Genomic DNA, 21,344 nt, shown 5'->3' on the forward strand with positions numbered 1-21,344 from the left:
GGGTATTATAGCCAGTTTCCTCTTGCCAGTTTCTAGCAGACTCTCCAGTTCCTGTTGGCCAGGAGGTGATGTTCACCCGCTGCTCATGCCATCATTTTCCCCTGCCATCGTGGAGCTTCCCCTCAAGTCTGTAAGCCAAAATAAACCCTTTTTGTTCCCCACAAGCTTCTCTTAGTCAGGCGATTTCTACCAGCAATACAAACCTAGCTACAACAGGTACAATTCCCAGTACCCACATAAAGCTGGCATTCATGTGCAGTGTCAGCGGCCCTGGCATGCCCATATCCACTCTGTTTATGCCTTTCTCTCTCAAATAAATAAAACGGTTAATAAATATTTATGGCTATAGATTCTTGTAGGATAAATTTCTTGTTATATATTTAACTTTTCACTGATAACTTCCATAAATATAGATAATATACTATGATCATAACACTCTCCCAACCATCCTCCCTTTTCACCCATCCTTAGTTTCCCCTTTATTGAATCCCTTCCTTCCAACTAGTCTCTCTTCTGTTTTGATGTCATCTTTTTTTTTCCCCCTGCTACTATGCAGGTATTGGGTAGGTAGTATCAGCCACTGTGAGATCATGAATAACAAGGCCATTTTGTGTCAGGATTCCTTCTTTTTGACATCTAAAGCTAAGACAAACTTTTTTTTTTTTTGGCTCACTAAGCATTCACTATAGGTGGCCTGAGACTCTTAACTGCAATAATAGAGAAACCATATAGAATACAGTCAATGGTCCCAGCTGAACTGTGATCCAGGTGTCTCTGATAAGGCACTCAGGATGTGGTAGCCTGAGTTTACTATTATTATTATCATTATTAATCATTATTATTATTTTGAGGTAGGGTCTCAGTCTAGCTCAGGCTAACCTAGAACTCACTTTGTAGTCCCAGACTGGCCACAAGTTCATAGCCATCCCTCTACCTCTACCTCCTAAGTATTGGGATTTAAAGGCATGTGCCACCAGGCCAGGTTCTAAGAATCTTATTTATATTTTGTTTTAAATTTTTTTCTTTTAGGACTGGAGGGATGGATCAAGTGTTAAAGGTGCTTACTTGCAAAGCCACAGTACTCATGTGCTGCACTTAGCCTCACACTGCTTGCAGAAACCAACTGACCAAGACCAGCTTGTAGGAGGAGGGTTTATTTTGGCTTAAACTTGAGGGGAAGCTCCATTATAGCAGAGGAAAATGATGGCATGAGCACAGAGGGTGGACATCATCTACTGGCCAACAAGTGGCCAACACCAGTCACAGTCAGCTTTACGTTGCTGGGATGAACCTCTAGACTAGACACAGTTTGTAGGAGGATTGGAATTTATTTCAGGCTTACAAATCCAGGGAAAATTCCATAATGGCAAAAGATGCTGGCCCCACACTGCCAGCAACACCATAAGCAAGCACAGTCCAAGAACCCCATGCACAGCTCAAGCACTCTGCACACCTCTGTCTGTAATTCAGATCTGCCCCAAAACACACCTTTGAGCTGGACCATAGGGTCTATGACACCAAGTTACAAGCTTGAATAAAATTCCTGAATCTATTGTGGGACATCCATTAAAACTACCACATTCCACTACTGGCCCCCAATAGATTCATAACCATCTAACCTTGTATACTACATGTTGTTTTCAGTGCAACTTCAAAGGTCCCCAAAGTCTTTTATTTACCAACTTAAGATAGTTCCCATGTCTCATCTGAGATTCAACACTGTCTCTTAACTGTGGTACTGTAAAATCAAACAAGTTATATACTTCTAGCATATAATGGCACAGAGTAAACATTCCCAATTGTTATAAGGCATAACAAGGAGAAACTAGACCAATGTAAACTCAATAACCATCAAGCAAACATCAAATATCTGCAGTTCTGTCTGACATCATAACCAGTGACTGACAGTGCCTAGATTTTCCAATTCTGCCATTCCAGCTTTGCTGAGTAGCCAGGGAAAACTTCTATCCCGAGCCAACAGTGGTCCATGGTAACCCTTGCACAGTCCTGGCATATTCAAAAAAATCTTCAGGTCCCCATGAAAATCACAGTCGATCTTCCAATGGCTTCACCAGCCTCTTCATCAGTGTCATAATGCCCTGCCTATATGCTGTGTCTCAGCAGCAGTTCCTGTAACCATGTGCATTTTACGACCCACTCCACACCTTTTTCATGCTTCCACAATCAATACCAGGTGTGTAGGGCACAGCCATATTCTTAAGTCATGGGTGAAATAAATCTGACTTTGAAGAGCAGGTTCCTTCCTTTCAATCAACTCCTATTAAAAAAGTTTACATCTCTACTATCATCTTTCCTCAGGCATCTTTTCCATTGTTTCAGTGTAAAGCAGTATTAATTATGGTTATGTTAGTATCTCCTTAACAACAGCAGCTTCGGCATCCAGTCTCAGTGCTAGTAATTTTAAACTTGCTTGGTTTTTCCATGTTTAAATCTTAAATTTCTCAGTTCCATATCTTTAACCAAGCATACCAGTCCATTACACATTTAACCATGATCAAGCTCTCTGGGCATGGGCAGCAGAACACAGCCAGCCCTTATACCAGTAACCCACTTCCAACAAAGTTCTCTGCAGTCTTTTCTACCCCTTTGAAAGTTCATAAGCAAAGCCTCTCAAAAACAATTCTCTCTGCCCTTAGCATTTTTAAACTCTCACCAGAATAGTCCACAAAACTTGGCTTACCACTCTGAAAGTCATCTTCAATAACAAGTACCAAGTCCATGCACATTCCTCCAAAACAAATTTTCCAAAAGACCAGAATCCACATGGTCAGATTTACTATGCAGCAACAACCCACTCTGTGGTATCAATTCTGTCATAGACAGATTCAGGTTGCTTGGGTGAACCTTCATACAAGACAGTTTATAGGAAAAACAGAATTTACTACAGGCTTATAAACCCAGGGGAAGTTTCTTATTGGTGAAAGATGATGGTCCTGTTTCACAGATCTGTGTAGAAAGAAATACCACCACCAGCACTGTAAGCAAGCATACTCCAGAAACCCCAGGCAGAGCTTAAGCACTCTCCATGCCTTTGACTAGAGTTCCTCTCCCAAACACACCTTAGGGCTGGATCCTAGGATCCACCCACAGTGATACCAAGTTATAAGCTTAAATAAAACTACTGAATCTATTGGGGAACATCCATTCAAACTTCCACAATACCCATAAGCCTGCCCCCAACAACACATTGCCTCCAGGAGGCTTTAATTCCCAAATTGCCACCAGTTGGGGACCTAGGATTTAGAACACATAAGTTTATGGGGTATCAAATCACCACACCACATAAACCAGATACAGAAAGTGGAGCATGCATCTGGAGCTCATGTGCAGTGGCAAGAGGACTGACTGTGCCCATACTCTCTTTTTCTTCTTTTCCCTCTCTCTTTGCTGGTCAACAAATAAATAAATAATATTCTTAAAAAGTTTTCCTTTAGAAGTGGCCATCTCAGATGTGGGAATCAAATAGGTTCAGTAGTGTCTGCTTATGCCACAATAGCAGGAGAGAAGTGGAGCCCAGCTCTACAGAGACTGAACGTGAGAAGGTATTACATACCACAGAGGTGATAAAGCCTTGAACGGGCTCCACAGATGGATAGAATAGTCAACAGCTGGAAGCAATAGAATTGCAGTGTGGGGTATGTTAAGAAATGGTCCATGATTATTAAAAAAAAAAAAAGAAAGAAAGAAAGAAATGGTCCATAGCTGATCCCTCTGACATACACATTTTACTTAAAAATAATGAGCTTTGGCACTTTGAACAACATACCAAGGCAGTCTCAATCACACTATGAATACTTTAGACCATGTTTGCTAAAGAGAAGGATATTCTATCATAGATTGGTAAGTATCAGGAGCATATGACAAACAGAGGGACACCTGGAAAATGACTCAACCAAATAACCTCCTGAAAACGTAGGTTAAAAAATAAAAAAGATAGGTATTGTTGGCAAAGGTATATACTACACTGATCAGGGAAGTGTGCTAGGAGACTGTTACCCCAAGCTTGTAGGCTAGGACCAGGTATTTGCCAAAGCAATAGAAAATGTGACATGGAAAACTGTTAGTTAGATGGTATTTGTTGCTGTGACCATTAGTGATGATGTGGATTACAGATACCTTGCAATGTCAGGAGCAGAGTTCAATAGTTACATGTTTTGGTTACTGCTTAGAAAACAGAGGCTAACAGAAACGCAAGAGTAAAGATATGCTCATGAAGTTTTAGATGGTAATGAAGACTCTATTGGAAACTAAACTAAAGGCCATGCAGGTTATATTCTGGTGAATTCTGCCCATTTCCTGAGACTTTAGGCGAAGCTGCATTAAAGGTCACAGACCAGTTAAAATGGTGAAGAAAATTTCAAGGCAGTCAGCCTTTAGTCTGCACTATGGTTATTGCTAGGTGCATTTACACTGAAAATTGTGAATGAATAGAAAGGTTTTTTTTTTTTTTTTTTAAAACAACAACAAACACATCTAAGTTTTCCCACCAAAGAATTTCATGTAAATTGAGACCAAGTAAAATACAGGTCCTGAAGCCATTAGAAAGAAACCAACTAACTTACATCAAGACCACAGGAAAGATGTTTCAAAGTTTTTGCAAGACTTCCTAGTATACCACTCATCCATTATTATCAGATTCAAAGCTGCAAATTTTAAAAATTATATATTTATTTATTAGGAGGAGAAAAGGGAGCTGCAAACTAACTACAGACACTTTGTGCATCTGGCTTTACATGGGGTACTGGCTCATTGACTTGGGCCAGAAAGCTTTGTAAACAAGTACCTTTAACTACTGAGCCATTTCTCCAGCCTTCAAGGCTTAAATTTTAGCTTATTTTAAACACTGTGCATTGAAAAGATAACTGATGCACCCCAGTTACAAAAAAGCTGCCTATAGACAGTCTGGGAGGTGAACCAGATGTGACAGGGTAAGAATTCCTGCAGGCATGGGTTTTGTGGTTGTGAACTCAAAGATGGAATGGGATCCTAGCTCAAGATGCTTAAAAAGTGGAATGTCTGCCAAGAAAAGCCACAGAAGCTGAGTGAAGCCAATCTAAGAGAGAAATCATGAAGCTGTACCCTGGCAATCCCACCAAGGGAGCACTTTCCAAGTTTTTTGAAACTTTCATCACGTATCTTATGCCGTGAATGGCAGGCATGGACCTACAGGATTTAATGTCTGACCTGCTAGGATTAAGCCTTGCTTTGGGTCCCATTCTCCTTCCTATACTCCCACTTCTTCCTATGGAACAATAATGCCTACTCTCTGCCACTACATAGTGAAAGTAGTTTAACTTGCCTTTCAACTCTACAGGGTTCAGAAAGGGGAAAAAAGCTTATGTTGAGCCTTAGAAGATATTTTACACTTGGACTTTGAACAATAATAAAGCTGTTAATGCACTGGGGACTAATGAACAGAATGAATTTTGCATTATGAGATGGACATGAACATTTTGTTATCCAGGGGTGGACTGGTATGGATGGAGCTAAAGCTGACATACAATATATGTGTAATGGCTACTCTTGATTATCAGGTTGAAAGGAATGGGAAGTGGAAAGCACATTTTTTGGGATATGTCAGTAATGGCATATCTAGAGAGTATTAGCTAAGAGGAAAGACCCACTCTGGTATTCTGGTATCAGTGGCACCATCCTGTAGATTGGGGCCCAGATAAAATAAAAGGGAGAAAAGGAGAAAGCAAGTGATAACAATTTTCTCTCCACACTAGCTGCTGTGATATGAGATTATCTGTCCCATCACATCATTCCTGCCAAAATTAACTGAAACCTCTGAAATCATGAGCCCAAATAATGTTTATTTTATTTTATTTTATTTTATTTTGAGGTAGAGTCTCACTCTAGCCCCGGCTGACATGGAACTCACTCTGTAGTCTCAGGGTGGCCTCGAACTCTTGGTGATCCTCCTACCTCTGCCTCCCGAGTGCTGGGATTAAAGGCGTGCGCCACCACACCCGGCATAATGTTTATTTTATATAACAAATTCTTTATTATCTAAAGTTATTAAGACATTTTCATTATTGCTTACCCTAAACATTGGAGTCTTCAAAATAAATGAATTGAGGGGGAGTTGGCTGGACTTAAGGTCTTTGTAGAGAGCTATTAACTTGAGACTTCATTAAAATATACATGTTAAAATCACTACTATAATAATAGAAATAACACCTCATCAACTGAAGTTTCTGTAGGTTTGAGGTATCATAATCATGTTTACTCTTCAATTATTTTTCAGAACCCTGGTTTCAAAATCACCCTATCATAAATTTCCAGTATCATACCAAAACTCACACAAACCTCTATGCCCTCGTGTGTTCTTCACTACCATCGGGAACTCAAGAACTTCTGCTTCATCGATCATTTTGGCAAAATTTTCATGGCCACCTGGTTTAAGCAAAAAATAAATTTAAGAATATCAAAAGCATGCTATGATCAAATTTTATCTGCATCAACAATAGTGGCCTAAGGAAGGTAGACAGCAAGAGCCTGATGACTAAGTTTTTTCTTGGTGTAAGAAATCATAAATTGAAATGACATGTGAGAGCAGGAGAGGCGGCTCAGCAGATAAGGTGCTGGCGTGCAAAGCCTGATCGACTGGTTTGCTTCCCCACTACCCATATATATAAGCCAGATGCATGGAGTGGCACATGCTTCTGGAGTTTGTTTGCAGTGGGAAGAGGCTATGGTCTATCTGTTCATTCTCCCACTGTCTCTCTCTCTTTTCGCTTGCAAATGCATATAAAATATATAGTGCCATGAGTGTGTGTGTATACCTGAGTATCAGTTTAAAACAATTACACCTTTTAAGAAGGTGATAGCTACCTTCACTATAAATGTTCTATATCCAATTTAAATAACTTTCAGCTAACAGCTTCTTTTTGTTTTAAATTTTTTTGGGGGTTCATTTTTATTTATTTATTTGAGAGCGACAGACAGAGAAAGAGGCAGAGAGAGAGAGAGAGAATGGGCGCGCCAGGGCCTCCAGCCACTGCAGATGAATTCCAGATGCATGCGCCCCCTTGTGCATCTGGCTAACGTGGGTCCTGGGGCATCAAGCCTCGAACCGGGGTCCTTAGGCTTCACAGGCAAGAGCTTAACTGCTAAACCATCTCTCCAGCCCTGTTTTAAATTTTTTGAGACAGGGTCTCCCAATGTAGACCAGGCTAACCTCTAACTTCAGCAATCCTCAGAATATACTCCTAAGTGCTGAGATTACAAGTATGAGCCACCATACTTTGTTTTATATTTTTATACTTGAGAGAGAGATAGACAAAGTGAGAGGAGTGGGGAGGAAATCAAACCTGAGACATTAAGCTTTTGCAAGCAAGTACCTTAACTGCTGAGCCATCTCCCTAGACTGAAATTTTCATATTTAAAAAAAAAACTATTTTTTTTTTATATTCACAAGAGAGAGAGTGAGAGCGAGAGAGAGAAAGGGAGGGAGGGTAGGAACAGGCATGCCAGGGCCTCTTGTCCATGCAAACAAACTCCAGATACATATGCCACATTGTGTATTTGACTTTATGTGTGTACTGGAGAATTGAACCTGGACCATCAGGCTTTGCTAGCAAAAGCCTTTAAACCTCTGAGCATTCATTCCAGCCCAGATTTTCATATTGTTATACCTTCTTTAATCATACAAGATTGAAGTCCCAAAACTTCTTTTGACATTAAGAAATTGAACAATGAAAGCTGAATGCGGTGACATATGCTTGTAACCCAGCTTGGGAGGCTGAGACAGAAAGGATCATGAATTCAAGGGTAGGCAGGCTTGCGTGACAACACACAATCTCATGAAAGGGGAAAAAAGTAGGAAAGGGGAAAGGAAAGACAAAGAAAAGGTGAAAGAATAGAAAGAAAAAAAGGAAAAAGGAATGAATGAAAGAGGGAAAGAAAAAGGGAAGGAAAGAGGACAGGGAAGGGAGGGAAAAAGGAAAGTGAACGAAAAGAGCAGTGAGTAAGAACACTTACTCTGATTTGAAGGGATGCTACATGCATGTGCACATATACACCCCTTTTGTTTGCTTTTTGAAGTTTTTGAAGTATCTTTGGAATTCATCCCATGGTAAGAAATAAATTATATATTACATCTCAGCACACAGCTATAAACACTTGAAAAACTGAAACTTGTTTTTATAAAACAGATTACATTCTGATTATATAATATTCTATTTCAGTTATAATTAAGTTTTTTGAACAGGTTTCTCAGAATTAACTCTGCCTATAATTTTAAAAGTACTGTTTAATGAATAACATTTCTAATTAATTTTTTTGTTCATTTTTTATTTATTTGAGAGTGACAGATACAGAGAGAAAGGCAGAGAGAGAGAGAATGGGCGTGTCAGGGCCTCCAGCCACTGCAAACGAACTCCAGACACCTAGGCCCCCTTGTGCATCTGGCTAACGTGGGTCCAGGAGAATCGAGCCTCGAACCAGGGTCCTTAGGCTTCACAGGCAAGCACTTAACCACTCAGCCATCTCTCCAGCCCACAAATAACACTTTAAAAAATTATTTGTTTATCTATAAACATTTGTGTGCTCGCACACTTGTGTGCCATATTTTCTTGCTACAGTGAAAGAACACTTGACACATGAGCAATGGGCTACTCTTTTTTTTTTCGAGGTAGGGTCTTGCTCTGGCCCAGGCTGACCTATGCAGTCACACTATGTAGTTTCAGGGTTGTCTTAAACTCATGGCAATCCTCCTAACTCTGCCTCCCGTGTACTGGGATTATAGGTGTGTACCAAGATGGGCCACTCTGCATTTGGCTTTATGTGGATGCTAGAGAATTGAACCTGTGCCAGCCTGCTTTGTAAGCAAGTGCCTTTAATCAATGAGCAGTCTCACCACCTCCAAGAATGACATTTTTAATGGTTAGACATCTACCTCAGCTACCACAGACTTTAAGGGTGAACTCACTAGGCCAGCCCTTTTGTTCTCTGGGATGGGCAATTTGACAATTTTATCTAGGGACACTTGTGATTTGATTGTCTCATGTTTGTTTTCCAAACAAATCCCTTGAATTCTATGACAGGCATTAATATTACTGGCCCAAGATTGACTCTTCTACTTTATAAGAAATTTGTATTTAATCCATTTGAGAATTTCATTCTGAGATCAATCTTACCTTAGGAACACTAGGAGTTCTTTGTTATGTGCCATTTTTTATTAGTGTATATGAATTGTACAAAATAATGAGCTGGAGAGATGGCTCAGCAGTTAAAGATGCTTGCCTGCCAAATCTGACAGTCTGAGGTTCAATTCCCCAGTACAGACATGGAACCAGATCACAAAAATGTGCATACATTGGGAGTTCATTTGCATTGGGGTAAGAGGTCCATGTTCCTATTCTCTGACTGCTTGGAAATAAAGAAAAATATTTCAGTAGGTTTCATTATAGCATTTTCGTATGTGCATATAACGTATTTTTTTTTTCTTTGAAGTTTTTTTTGAGGTAGGATCTCATTCTAGTCCACGCTGACCTGACACTCAGAAGACCCAGACGGCCTGAAACTGGTAGCATCCTCCTACCTCGGCCTCCCGAGTGCTAAGATTAAAGGTGCACATGCCCCAGCTCGTCTGACCATATATAATGTATTTTAATCTTCATGGGCCCTGTCTTATGCTCTTCTCCCCGCACCCTTTGCTGACTTACTCATTCTTCTCAAATAGTCCCCCTTATGCTTTCTTCTTACAAAAATATAGCTTTTACACTAGAGCAAATGTAAGATATTTGTCTGACTCTGGGTTGTTATATTTCACATGATGCAGTTCCATCTACTTCCTTAAAACTGACATAATTTTGTTCTTATTGAATAAAACTTACATTTTCTTTATCCACTCATCTTCTTGTAGGCACCCAGCCTAGTTTCATTAATAGGTATTGTGAACAGTGCCATATAAATGTACATATATCTCTATTCTAAGCTGGCTTCAGGATATACTAGATGATATAGTTCTGTTTCTAACTTTCTGAGGAAATGCCATTCTAGTTTCTATAACAGAAAAGCTAACTGATACTTCCATCAATAGTATATAAGAGTTTTTCCTCCATATCTCCACCAGTATTTGTTGATGCTTTCAAATGATAGTCATTGTGACTGGGGTGAAGTGCAATCTCAATGTAGTTTTGCTTTGCATTTCCTTGATGGCTAAGGGATGCCATATTGGCCATTTGTATCTGTTCATTTAATAATTTCTTGTGCAATTCATTTATGCATTTATAAAGTTTTTGAGTCCTTTATATATTCATGATGTTGATTACCTGGCAAAGTCCTATTCTGTATATTCTCTTCACTCTGCTTACTGTTTCCTCTGTTAGACAACTTTTTAGTTCCATACAATCCCATTTGTCACTTCTTTTTAAAAATTTAAAAAATTTTTTTATTTATTTATTTGTAAGGAGAGAGACAGGAAGAGAGAGAGAAAGGAGACAGACACAGAGAGAATGGGCACGCCAGGGCCTATGGCCATTGCAAACGAACTCCAGATGCAAGTACCCCTTGTGCATCTGTCTTAAGTGGGTCCTGAGGAATCGAACCTAGGTCCTTTGGCTTCAAAGGCAAATACCTTAACCGCTAAGCCATCTCTTCAGCCCGCATTTGTCACTTGCTGTTATTTCCTACTAGAGTCCTTGCCTATATCTGTACCTTGAAGTGTTTTCCCTACCTTTTTCACTACGCATTTCAGAGTTTCAGGTCTTACATTAAGATAATGACCCATTTTTGAGTTGATTTTTGTGAGGGTTAAGAGATAGAGATCTAGTTTCACTCTTCTACATGTGAACATCTACTTTTGGTTGAAGAGGCTATCTTCTTCAATGTGTAGTTTTGGTCTTTCATTAACAGATAATCAGGAGTATAATTCCAGCCAAGGTGATTCTTCATAAATGCTTACAGAGTGGAGGTTTTTTGTTTGTTTGTTTATGTTGGTTGGTGGTTTTTTCTTTTTTTGCGGTGGGGGGGGAGGGCTTGAGGTAGGGTCTTGTTCTAGCTCAGGCTGACCTGGAATTCACTATGTAGTCTCGGGGTGGCCTTGAACTCACTGTGATCCTCCTTCCTCTGCTTCTCAAGTGCTGGGATTAAAGGTGTGTGCCACCATGCCTGGCTCACAGTGGAGTTTTTATATACAGCCTTGATACTTTGTTGGCATAGGTGAGTGTTTTGCATACAAAATCCTATATTTAGTCCAGCTGAGTGGACAAAGGCATATATTTATTATTCTGGTTATATGTTCCTGTATTTCAGATTACTCTGAAGCAGTGGTTAAATTCACGTTGACAGTATTTTATCTATTCACTCACTGCTCGACGGGAGCAGTATGAGTCTTTTCTACATTCCATTGTCTGGGGTATGTTGGTGGTTGTGGTTAAGTCATTTGAGGATTTCCTCATTCATGTGTCTAGCAGTCATTTCATCGGGTACCCGAGACCTCACTGGGACTAGGGATCCAGGCTCTGGGTGTGGCTTTTCCACATACCTGCTTGATGCCCTTACAGAACCCAGGTGCCAAAAGCTAGCATCCTGAGAGAGAAAGACAATGTAAGGAGTCAGGATGAAACTATCCCATCTTTTATATTCATTTCCTAGGGTTGCCTTAACAAATTACTATAAACTAAATGACTCAAACAGTATGACATTCATTTTTTCATATGTCTGGAGGCCCGAGTCTGAAAGAAAGGTGCCAGCATGGCCAAGCTCCCTGGACTCCAGGGAGCATCCTTCCAATTGAAGACTCTGATACTGCCTCATTTGTGGACACATCCCTCCAAACATTCTAGTTACTCCATAATGTGGCCATCCTCCCTCTGAGTTTTATGTTTCCGTCTCCTTGTTTTTACAAACACCAAGCAATGACCTCATGTTAACTACATCTGTATAGACCTTGTTTCTAAATAAAATCATTCACATACTCATTCCCAGAACTGGGGTAACATAAATTTAACAATCAGACTTCAACCCACAATGTTTTGTGCTGACTGGGAAGTCAACAGACTCACTCTCCACACTACTTCTACTGCATTATTATTATTATTGTATTTTCATATGCCCCTGTTCTCCCTCAAATATGTGTTTACTCTAATATTTTTTTTCCTCTTGTTCTCATTAGATTTACAGATTATCCATTCATCCACCTGTCCATCTAGTGAATGACCTGTTCATGTTAGGCACTATGTTATTCATGTTGGATCCCAAACAAAAGCAAAAACATAACTGAATGAAACAGGTTTTTCTTGCATTATAAGCTGTTTTAAAGAGTGAATAGTGGACTGCAGGGATGGCTTAGCGATTAAGACACAAGCCTGTGAAGCTAACGACCCAGGTTTGATTCTCAAGGTCCCATGTAAGCCAGATGCACATGGTGGTGCATGCGCTGGAGTTCATTTGCAGTGGCTAGGAGCCCTCACTGTCTCTCTTTCTCTCTAATAAATAAATTAATAAGAATAAATTTTTTTAAAAGTGAGTAGTAATTAGCAGAGAGACTATTTTACTTTTTATTTTGCAACTACATTTCGCAGGGTGGTTCTGAACTTACTACGAATCTTGTGAACTTGTTCTTCTACCTCAGCCTCCTTAGTAACTGAGATTATGGCCTATGCTACTAGGCCAGGATTGACGTTATTCCCCCGCCCCACCTACTTTTTGGTGATACCTCTCTCTGTACTGCCAAGCACATGTGTCATTTTTTTTCTCACCTCCATTATAAGTTAGATTCACCCCCAAGCTCCCAAGACAGGGTATCACTGTAGCCCAGCTGACCTGGAACTCACTTTGTTGTACTCCCATATTGGCCTTGAACTCACAGTGATCCTTCTACCTCTGCCTCCTGAAGGCGGGGATTGAAGGCGGGTGAGATTCTTTTCTACAATGTAGTCTCAGCATTCATGACTTAATTTTGTTTGTTGTTGTTGTGGTTTTTTTTTTTTTTTTTTTTTTTTGGTTTTTCGAGGTAGGGTCTCACTCTAGCCCAGGCGGACTTGGAATTCACTATGGAGTCCCAGGGTGGCCTCGAACTCACAGCAATCCTCCTACCTCTGCCTCCCAAATGCTGGGATTAAAGGCGTGTGCCACCACGCCTGGCTTTGTTTTTGTATTTTGAAGTAGGGTCTCACTCTGGTCCAGGCTGACCTGGAATTAACTATGTATTCTCAAGGTGGCCCCAAACTCACAGAGATCCTACTACCTCCGCCTCCCAAGTGCTGGGATTAAAGGCGTGCACCACCACGCCTGGCTAAGGAGCACTACTTTAAATCATACCTTCTATCAATTCCCTTAAAAAAGTAAAAACTGTGTATAGTTATGAAAATAGTAATAAAGCCAGTAGGAAATTAAACAGAATTACCAAATTCTGTTGCATTTTACCTCAGATGTAAGGCCTATGGGCTAGATGTGGCCTGTTGTCTACGTTTACAATAGTTTTTCCAGAACAGAGATGCACACGTTTGGTTAAGCACTGCATTTAACAGCTTTCAAACTACAACCGTGCTTCTGAAGATTACCACAAGAACTTAATGGTCTGTGAAAATCTTAAACATTTTCAATATGGACTTTATAGAAAAAGTTTGCTAACCTTATTTTACCCTGTATCATGGACATAATCTCAAGACCTGACTCATAAATCTTCTCAGCTTGTTAAAACTGGTAACATTTTATTTACTTTTATTTATTTATTTACTTTTGGCTTCTACAAAGCAAGATCTTGCTATGTAGCTAAGACTGGCCTGAAACTTGGATCTTCCTGCCTCTACGTCCCAAGTACTAGAATTACAGATATGCACCACCACTCCTGGCTTAAAAGCCATTTCCATAAGAAGAATTTTCAACGTAAAACAAAAATAAGTAAATAAATAAATAAATAAAATCTGCCTTATTTTAATACAGATCTCAAACCTTCCAGTGCTTTGACTATTATACATTTTTATTTATGATCTCACCATAAGAAAAGGTATCTGGCAGAGGAACACCATGGCCAGCTAACTCTTGAAATGTCCAGAATTTATTAACACAGTTCAGGATGGCTTGAGGTCGGTTCATCAGTCGGCATCCCATCTTCTCTAGGTGGCGTAAAACAGTAATATCACTGTCACTTTGCACCCAAGGGGTTGGAACTCTCACTACCACTACCTGTGGGTAGGCAGAGATTAGCTCTCCATTGATCCGTAGACCTGAAATATATAAGAATAAAACCAAAATCATTAGAAGGGAACAGGCAATATGATAGAAAATTGAATTAGGAATAGTGGCTCTTCTAATACTTGAAAGGCTGAGGGAGGCACACCATCATGAGCTGAAGGGCTGCATACTGACTCACAGGACAGCTTGGACTACAGAAACAGACTGTGTCTTAAAAACCTGAAATAGGGGGCTGGGAAACAGGTTCAGCAGTTAAAGGTGCTTGCTTGCAAAGCCTGCCACGACAGGTTCAATTCTTAAGCCATCCATATACGCCAGACATAAAAAGTGGCTCAAGGGTTTGAGATTTATTTTCCATTGACAAAAGAAAGCCTGGTGCATACCAACCCCCCCCCCCCACACACACGTAAATAAATATTTTTTAAAAATCAAGATGTTGATAAATGAAAGTAAAATAGTGGAACAATAATATTCCAAAGCTTAGATCACAAAATCAAATGTGCTGTTTTGATTGGATTGGGATAGAGAAACATTCTCTAAGAAAACAAAATTGTTACCTTGGTTTATTAACTAAGTTAGTATAATTATATGCCATTATTATATATTTCTATTAGTCATTAAAAGGGAAGACACAAAATATTTATATTCAGAAATTTAATAATTCTAGGTGACAATTTAATGAAAAATTTTGAGACTCTTTTACTTATATGTATAGATACATATCAAGTTTCTGAAAGAATAAATATAAACTGGCTTCCTCTGACAGTAACTGGGTGGCAAGGCAATAATAAAGTCAAATAAAGAGGTTCAACATTGTGCTCCATGCAATTTTCTTTCTTACCATGTTTTGTTTTGTTTCGAGGTAGAGTCTCACTTTAGCCCATGCTGACCTGGAGTTCACTGTGTAGTCTCAGGGTGGCCTCCAACTCATGGCGATCCTCCTACCTTTGCCTCCAGAGTACGGGGATTAAAGGTGTGCGCCACCCCACCCAGCTTTTTACTATGTTTTTTTTGCAGTTTTTATTTTTAAAGTGAATTAATTTGCTTCTATAATGAATTTAAAAGATTTTTTAAGAAATAATTAAGATTGGAGAAGAAATTAATGAACTGGAAACTAAGAAAACAATTAAGAAAATTGATGAAACAAAAAAGGTGGTTAATTGAAAAAGTAAACAAGATTGATAAATCCCAGGCCAATTTGATCAAGTGAAAAAAAGAGATGCTTCAAATTAACAAAATTAGAAGCCTGGCATGGTGGCACACGCCTTTAATCCCAGCACTCAAAAGGCAGAGGTAGGAGGATCACCGTGAGTTCAAAGCCACCCTGAGAATACAGAGTGAATTCCAGGTAACCCGGGCTAGAGTGAGGCCCAGTCTCGAAAAATAAATAGGAAAAAAAAAATTTAACAAAGTTAGAAATGGACAAAGAGTGACCAAAATAGACATAAGTAAAATTGAGAGAATCATCAGGACTTATTTCAAAAACCTATACTCCACAAAACTAGCTAATCTGGAAGAAATGGATGAATTCCTGGACACATACCACCTACCAAAGCTAAACTCAGAGCAGATTAATCTCCTAAATAAACCTATCATAGCTATCGAGATTGAAAAGGTAATAAAAAGCCTCCCCCAGGGCTGGAGAGATGGCTTAGCGGTTAAGCGCTTGCCTGTGAAGCCTAAGGACCCCGGTTCGAGGCTCAGTTCCCCAGGTCCCACGTTAGCCAGATGCACAAGGGGGCGCACGCGTCTGGAGTTCGTTTGCAGTGACTGGAAGCCCTGGCGCGCCCATTCTCTCTCTTTCCCTCTATGTGTCTTTCTCTCTATGTCTGTCGCTCTCAAATAAATAAATAAAAAATGAAAGAAAAAAAAAAAAAGCCTCCCCCAAAAGAAGAGTCCAGGACCAGATGGCTTCTCAGCTTAATTCTATCAAACCTTCATGGAAGAGGTGAAACCAATTTTTCTCAAACTGTGCCACATGACCAGAGAACAGGGAAAGCTCCCCAATTCCTTCTATGAAGTTCACCCTAATACTAAATCCAGGCAGAGATGCCACAAGAAAAGGACTATTTCCCTGATGAACTTAGACGCAAAGATCCTGAACAAAATCCTTGCAAACTGAACTCGACACATCAAAAGCATTATCCACCTTGAGCAGACAGGCTTTACTCCAGGAATACAGGGTGGGTGCAACATACGGAAACCTGTCAATGTAATACACTACATAAATAAGCTTAGACACAAAAACCACATGATCACTTCAATAGATGCAGGAAAGGCCTTTGACAAAACATAACATCACTTCATGATTAAAACGTTGGAGATAATAGGCATGGATGGTTTATGTCTCAAAATAATAAAGGCTATGTGTAAAGCACCTAAAGCCCAAAAAGTACTTGATGGGGAGAGACTGGAGGAGTTCCCATAGAGATCAGGAAGAGGACAGGGTGCCCACTCTCACCACTGCTCTTCGACATAGTACTGGAAGTCCCAGCTCAAGCAGTAAGACAGAAGAAAGACATAAAAGGGATACAAATTGGAAAGGAAGAATTGGAAATAGAAGCCCTATTTGCAGATGACATGATTCTGTATATAAGATACCTGAGAATATCCATCTCAAAACTCTTAAAGGTGATTAGCTCCTTCAGCAAAGTAGCAGGATACAAAATCAATGCACAAAAGTCAGTAGCCTTTCTATATGCAAAAAAAAGATACAGAGAAAGAAATAAGCAATATTGTCCCATTTTCAATTGCAACAAAATAAAAACATAAAATACCTTGGAATAACATAGACCAAGGATGTGAATGACCTATACAATGAAAACATTCGAACACTCGAGAAATAAATTGAGAAGGACTTGAGAAAACAGAAAGAACTCCCATGCTCTTGGATAGGCAGAATTTACATTGTGAAAATGGCAATCTTACCAAAGGCAATGTATAGATTTCATGCAATAACAATAAAAATCCCAACATTTTTCTTCCAAATATAAGAAAAATGATCTACAAATTCATATGGAATGGTAGAAGGCCTCAGATATCCAAACATATCTTTAGCAAAAGAAATACCTCTAGAGGCATCACCATACCTGATCTAAAGCTGTATTACAAAGCCATAGTAATAAAAACAACATAGTATAGCATGGTACAGGATTATAGACCAATGAAACAGAATCAATGACCTGGACTTTGGGTCAAGTAACTACAGCTACTTGATATTTGACAAAGTCTCTACCAATGTGGGCTGGGAAAAAAAAACAAACAAAAAACAGCATCTTCAACAAATGGTGCTGAACAAACTGGGTAACCATACGCAGGACAATGAAACTCGATCCACATATCTCACCATGCACAAAACTCAAGTCCAAATGGATAAAATACCTCAATATAAGACTGGAAACTCTATTACTACTGGAAGAAGAAATAGAAGGAAATTTTCATGATACAGGAGTGGAAAAAGACTTCCTGAACAAAACCTCAGTAGCTCAGGAACTTAAACACTCAACCATCAGGATTTCATGAAGCTGAAAAGTTTCTTCTCAGACCAACATAAAATAAGCAAAGCCAAGAGATTACCCACAGAATGAGAGAAAATTTTTTCCAGCTATACAGTTGACAGAGGCCTAATTTCTAGAATCTACAAAGAAATCAAAAACTTAAACAATAAAAAGTCAAACAACCCACTCACAAAATGGGTCAGAAAACTGTACAGGGAGTTCTAAGAGGAAGAAATACAAATGGCAAACACACACTTAAGAAAATGTTCATCATTAGGCTGGAGAGACGGCTTAGTGGTTAAGCGCTTGCCTGTGAAGCCTAAGGACCCTCGTTCGAGGCTCGACTCCCCAGGACCCACGTTAGCCAGATGCACAAGGGGGCGAACACATCTGGAGTTTGGTTGCAGTGGCTGGAGGCCCTAGTGTGCCCATTCTCTCTCTCTCTCTCCCTCTTTCTCTCTCTGTCTGTCACTCTCAAATAAATAAATAAAAATGAACAAAAAAAAAAAAGAAAATGTTCATCATCCGTAATCATCAGGGAAATGCAAATTAAAACAACTATGAGATTCCACCTTACCCCAGTAAGGATAGCAAACATTAAAAAAATCACATGAAAACAAATGTTGGTGAGGATGTGGAGAAATAGGAACCCTCATTCACTGTTGGTGGGAATGTAAAATGGTACAACCACTATGGAAAGCAACATGGAGACTCCTAAAAAGGTTGACTGTAGAGTTACCAACAGACCCAGTTATTCCCTTACTGGGCATTTACCCCCAAAGCTCCAAACGCCAGTTCAGAGACATTTGCTCAACCCTGTTTACCTGCTCAATTCATAATAGCTAAGAGCTGACATCAACCCAAATGTTCGTCATTAGACGAATGGATAGCCAAGATGCAGTATATCTACACAATGGAATTCTACACAGCAGTAAGGAAAAGTCACACAATGAAATTTGAAGAAAAATGGTCGAACTTGGAACAGATCATTCTCAGCGAATGCATCAATCACAGAAAGACAATCGTCACATGGTCTCACACATCTGTGGCTCCTAACTTGAATCTACCTGAGATGCGGACATACCTAATAAGCCTCTCAAGGACCAGCCATGTGCCACCATGTCTGGCTCATGAAAGATTTTTTATGATGACAAAGAATATTATATTATTACCACTCTATTCAAAGTATGTACTGGAAGTATAGATGATGTACAAATAGTTTGATGCTGTAAATGAATTTATGTTTATACATTTACTGATGAGATTCAGCCCAAAGACTGAAGAAAAAGAAAGTGGGTTGAAAAAGTGACAGGAACATGGAAGAAGCAAGTTCTATTGGATTATTAGCTCTCACAAGATGACAGGGGTTGACAGAGAGACGTCTCAGCAGGATAGAATGCTTGCTGTGTAAATATGAGGACCTAAATTCAACCCTAGCACCCACTAAAAGCCAAGATGGGCAGGCACATCTGCCATGCAGTACTGAGGGAGGAAAGAGGAGAATCACTAGGACTTATTGGTCAAACAGCTCCAGTTCCAGTGAGAAGCTTTGGACCAAGGAAATAATGGAGCAGATCTCTAGACCATGGCACACTGAGAGGGAGTACTGTTAGGGTGACTGGACCCCTGAAAGTAAAAAAACAGGAAAGTGGGCACTTGCTAGAAATCAAAGATGATCTGATTTCTTATCTCTTGCCTAGTTTCCTAGACCTGTTTTTCCAAAAACAACCAGGACCCTTCTTGGGAGGAAGGTCTTTCATAAGATTTAAACATTATGGTTGGTCAAGTTCAGACCCCAGAACTTGGTATCAAGGCTGGCTTCTTCCTGACATCCCTTAGCCCTAACCTATCACCTGTCCCTCTGGTTCATCTGAGCCGGAAGACAGCCCACCTCTGTTATAAATACCTTTGCAAGGGGAGGGCAGGCTCTCGGACCTCTTGGGAACTTTCAGCTGTGGGCAAGTTTTCCCTCCAGGCCCAGCCAGGCTGAGGGGAAAGGAGGGACCCCTAGTCCTAGCCCTTACTCTCCACATGGGCTCCAGCTCCCCACATAGCAGGAGCTCTTTGAACTTTCTTTGCTCTCTCTTTTGCCCATGGTTTTCCCAGACCCCCCACATGGGCTCTCTAGCCATGTGGGTGTCTTTCCTTGGCTCTGTACTTCCCTAAATAAATATAATAATTTAATAATTATCCTTCTCAGTCTTTTTATTTAGTTCTTTGATTAAAATTAGAAACAAACCTAGGGCTTGGGCTTCAAGGATTTTTCTGGACCCTGAGTACCCTATTACATATGTACCCCATTACAACCTGATGTCTACATGCACACATACACACAATACATACACTTTATCAGTTGTTTCCTCATTGTTGGGACAAAATATCCCAAAAGAAACAGCTCGTGGAAGGAAGGGGTTTATTTTTGGCTTACACTTTTAAAAGGAAATCCAGCATGGCAGGGGTCCAGCACATGGTATGGTGTGACCTGCAAGTCGAGTGGCTCTTTCCATCTCAACTAGTCTAATATAGAAGATTCTTTACAGACATGACCAGAAATTTGTTTCCATCATGATTCTAAATCCAGTTAAGTTGACAACCAGAGATTAACCATCACAAGTCTATCTATTCCATGTCAATTGGATTCTCAAATATAATATTTTTAACCCATAATCTTCTACCTCTTATCCCACAGTCTTAAACAGTTCCAACACTGTTCTAAAGTCTAAAGTGTCTTAATAGAGAGATGATTCAGAAGTTTGAGTCACTTGCTTGCAAAGTGTGATAGCCTGCATTCTATTTCCCAGTATCTATGTAAAGCCAGATGCACAAAGTGGCACATGCATCTAAAGTTTGTTTGCTGTGGTAGGAGGCCCCAGCAAGTGTGGGCACGTGTACCTATGTACACACACACACACACACACACCCCTCTCAAATAAATAAAAAGTTTTCTTTTGTTATTGTTTTTGTTTTTATGGGTAGGGTTTCTTTCTGGCCCAGGCTGACCTGGAATTCACTATGTAGTCTCAGGGTGGCCTTGAACTCACCCAGATCCTCCTATGTCTGCCTCCCGAGTGCTGGGATTAAAGATGTGCACCACGACACCTGGCTTAAAAGGAATATTTTAAAAAAGAGTCTAAGAATTAAGTCCAAATGGATTAAAGACCTTAACATCAGACCGGAAACTCTGAAACTGCTAGAGGAAAAAGTAGGGGAAACCATTCAACATATTGGTCTTGGCAAAGACTTTCTGAATACAACCCCAATTGCTCAGGCAATAAAACCACAGATTAATCACTGGGACCTCATGAAATTACAAAGATTTTGCACTGCAAAGGACACAGTGAAAAAAGCAAAGAGGCAAGTGGGAAAAAATCTTCGCCAGCTATATAGATAAAGGATTAACAGCTAGGGTATACAAAGAACTCAAAAAGTTAAATAATAAGGAATCAAACAAGCCAATCAAAAAATGGGCTATGGAGCTAAATAGAGAGTTCTCAAAGGAAGAAATACGAATGGCATATAAGCATCTAAAAAAATGTTCTACGTCACTAGTCATCAGGGAAATGCAGATTAAAACTACATTGAGATTCCATCTCACTCCTGTCAGATTGGCCACCATCATGAAAACAAATGATCATGTTGGCGGGGATGTGGAAAAAAAGGAACCCTTCTACACTGCTG

At 39.8% G+C, this 21,344-nt stretch overlaps 1 protein-coding gene across 5 annotated transcripts in view; it reads right to left on the reverse strand.

Annotated features, from left to right (window-relative positions):
- Positions 1–21,344, reverse strand: part of Rimklb (ribosomal modification protein rimK like family member B) — an 88,802-nt gene that overhangs the window by 18,797 nt on the left and 48,661 nt on the right. For all 5 annotated transcript variants that reach the window (XM_045137543.1, XM_045137540.1, XM_045137542.1 and 2 more), the window contains exons 3-4: positions 13,971–14,201; positions 6,334–6,420 (exon numbers count right to left, since the gene is read on the reverse strand). In XM_045137543.1, coding sequence (XP_044993478.1) covers positions 6,334–6,420; positions 13,971–14,201 — 318 coding nt within the window. The remainder of the gene's footprint in view (positions 1–6,333; positions 6,421–13,970; positions 14,202–21,344) is intronic.

Source organism: Jaculus jaculus, chromosome 18, assembly GCF_020740685.1.
Source record: "Jaculus jaculus isolate mJacJac1 chromosome 18, mJacJac1.mat.Y.cur, whole genome shotgun sequence".
NCBI lineage: Eukaryota > Metazoa > Chordata > Mammalia > Rodentia > Dipodidae > Jaculus > Jaculus jaculus.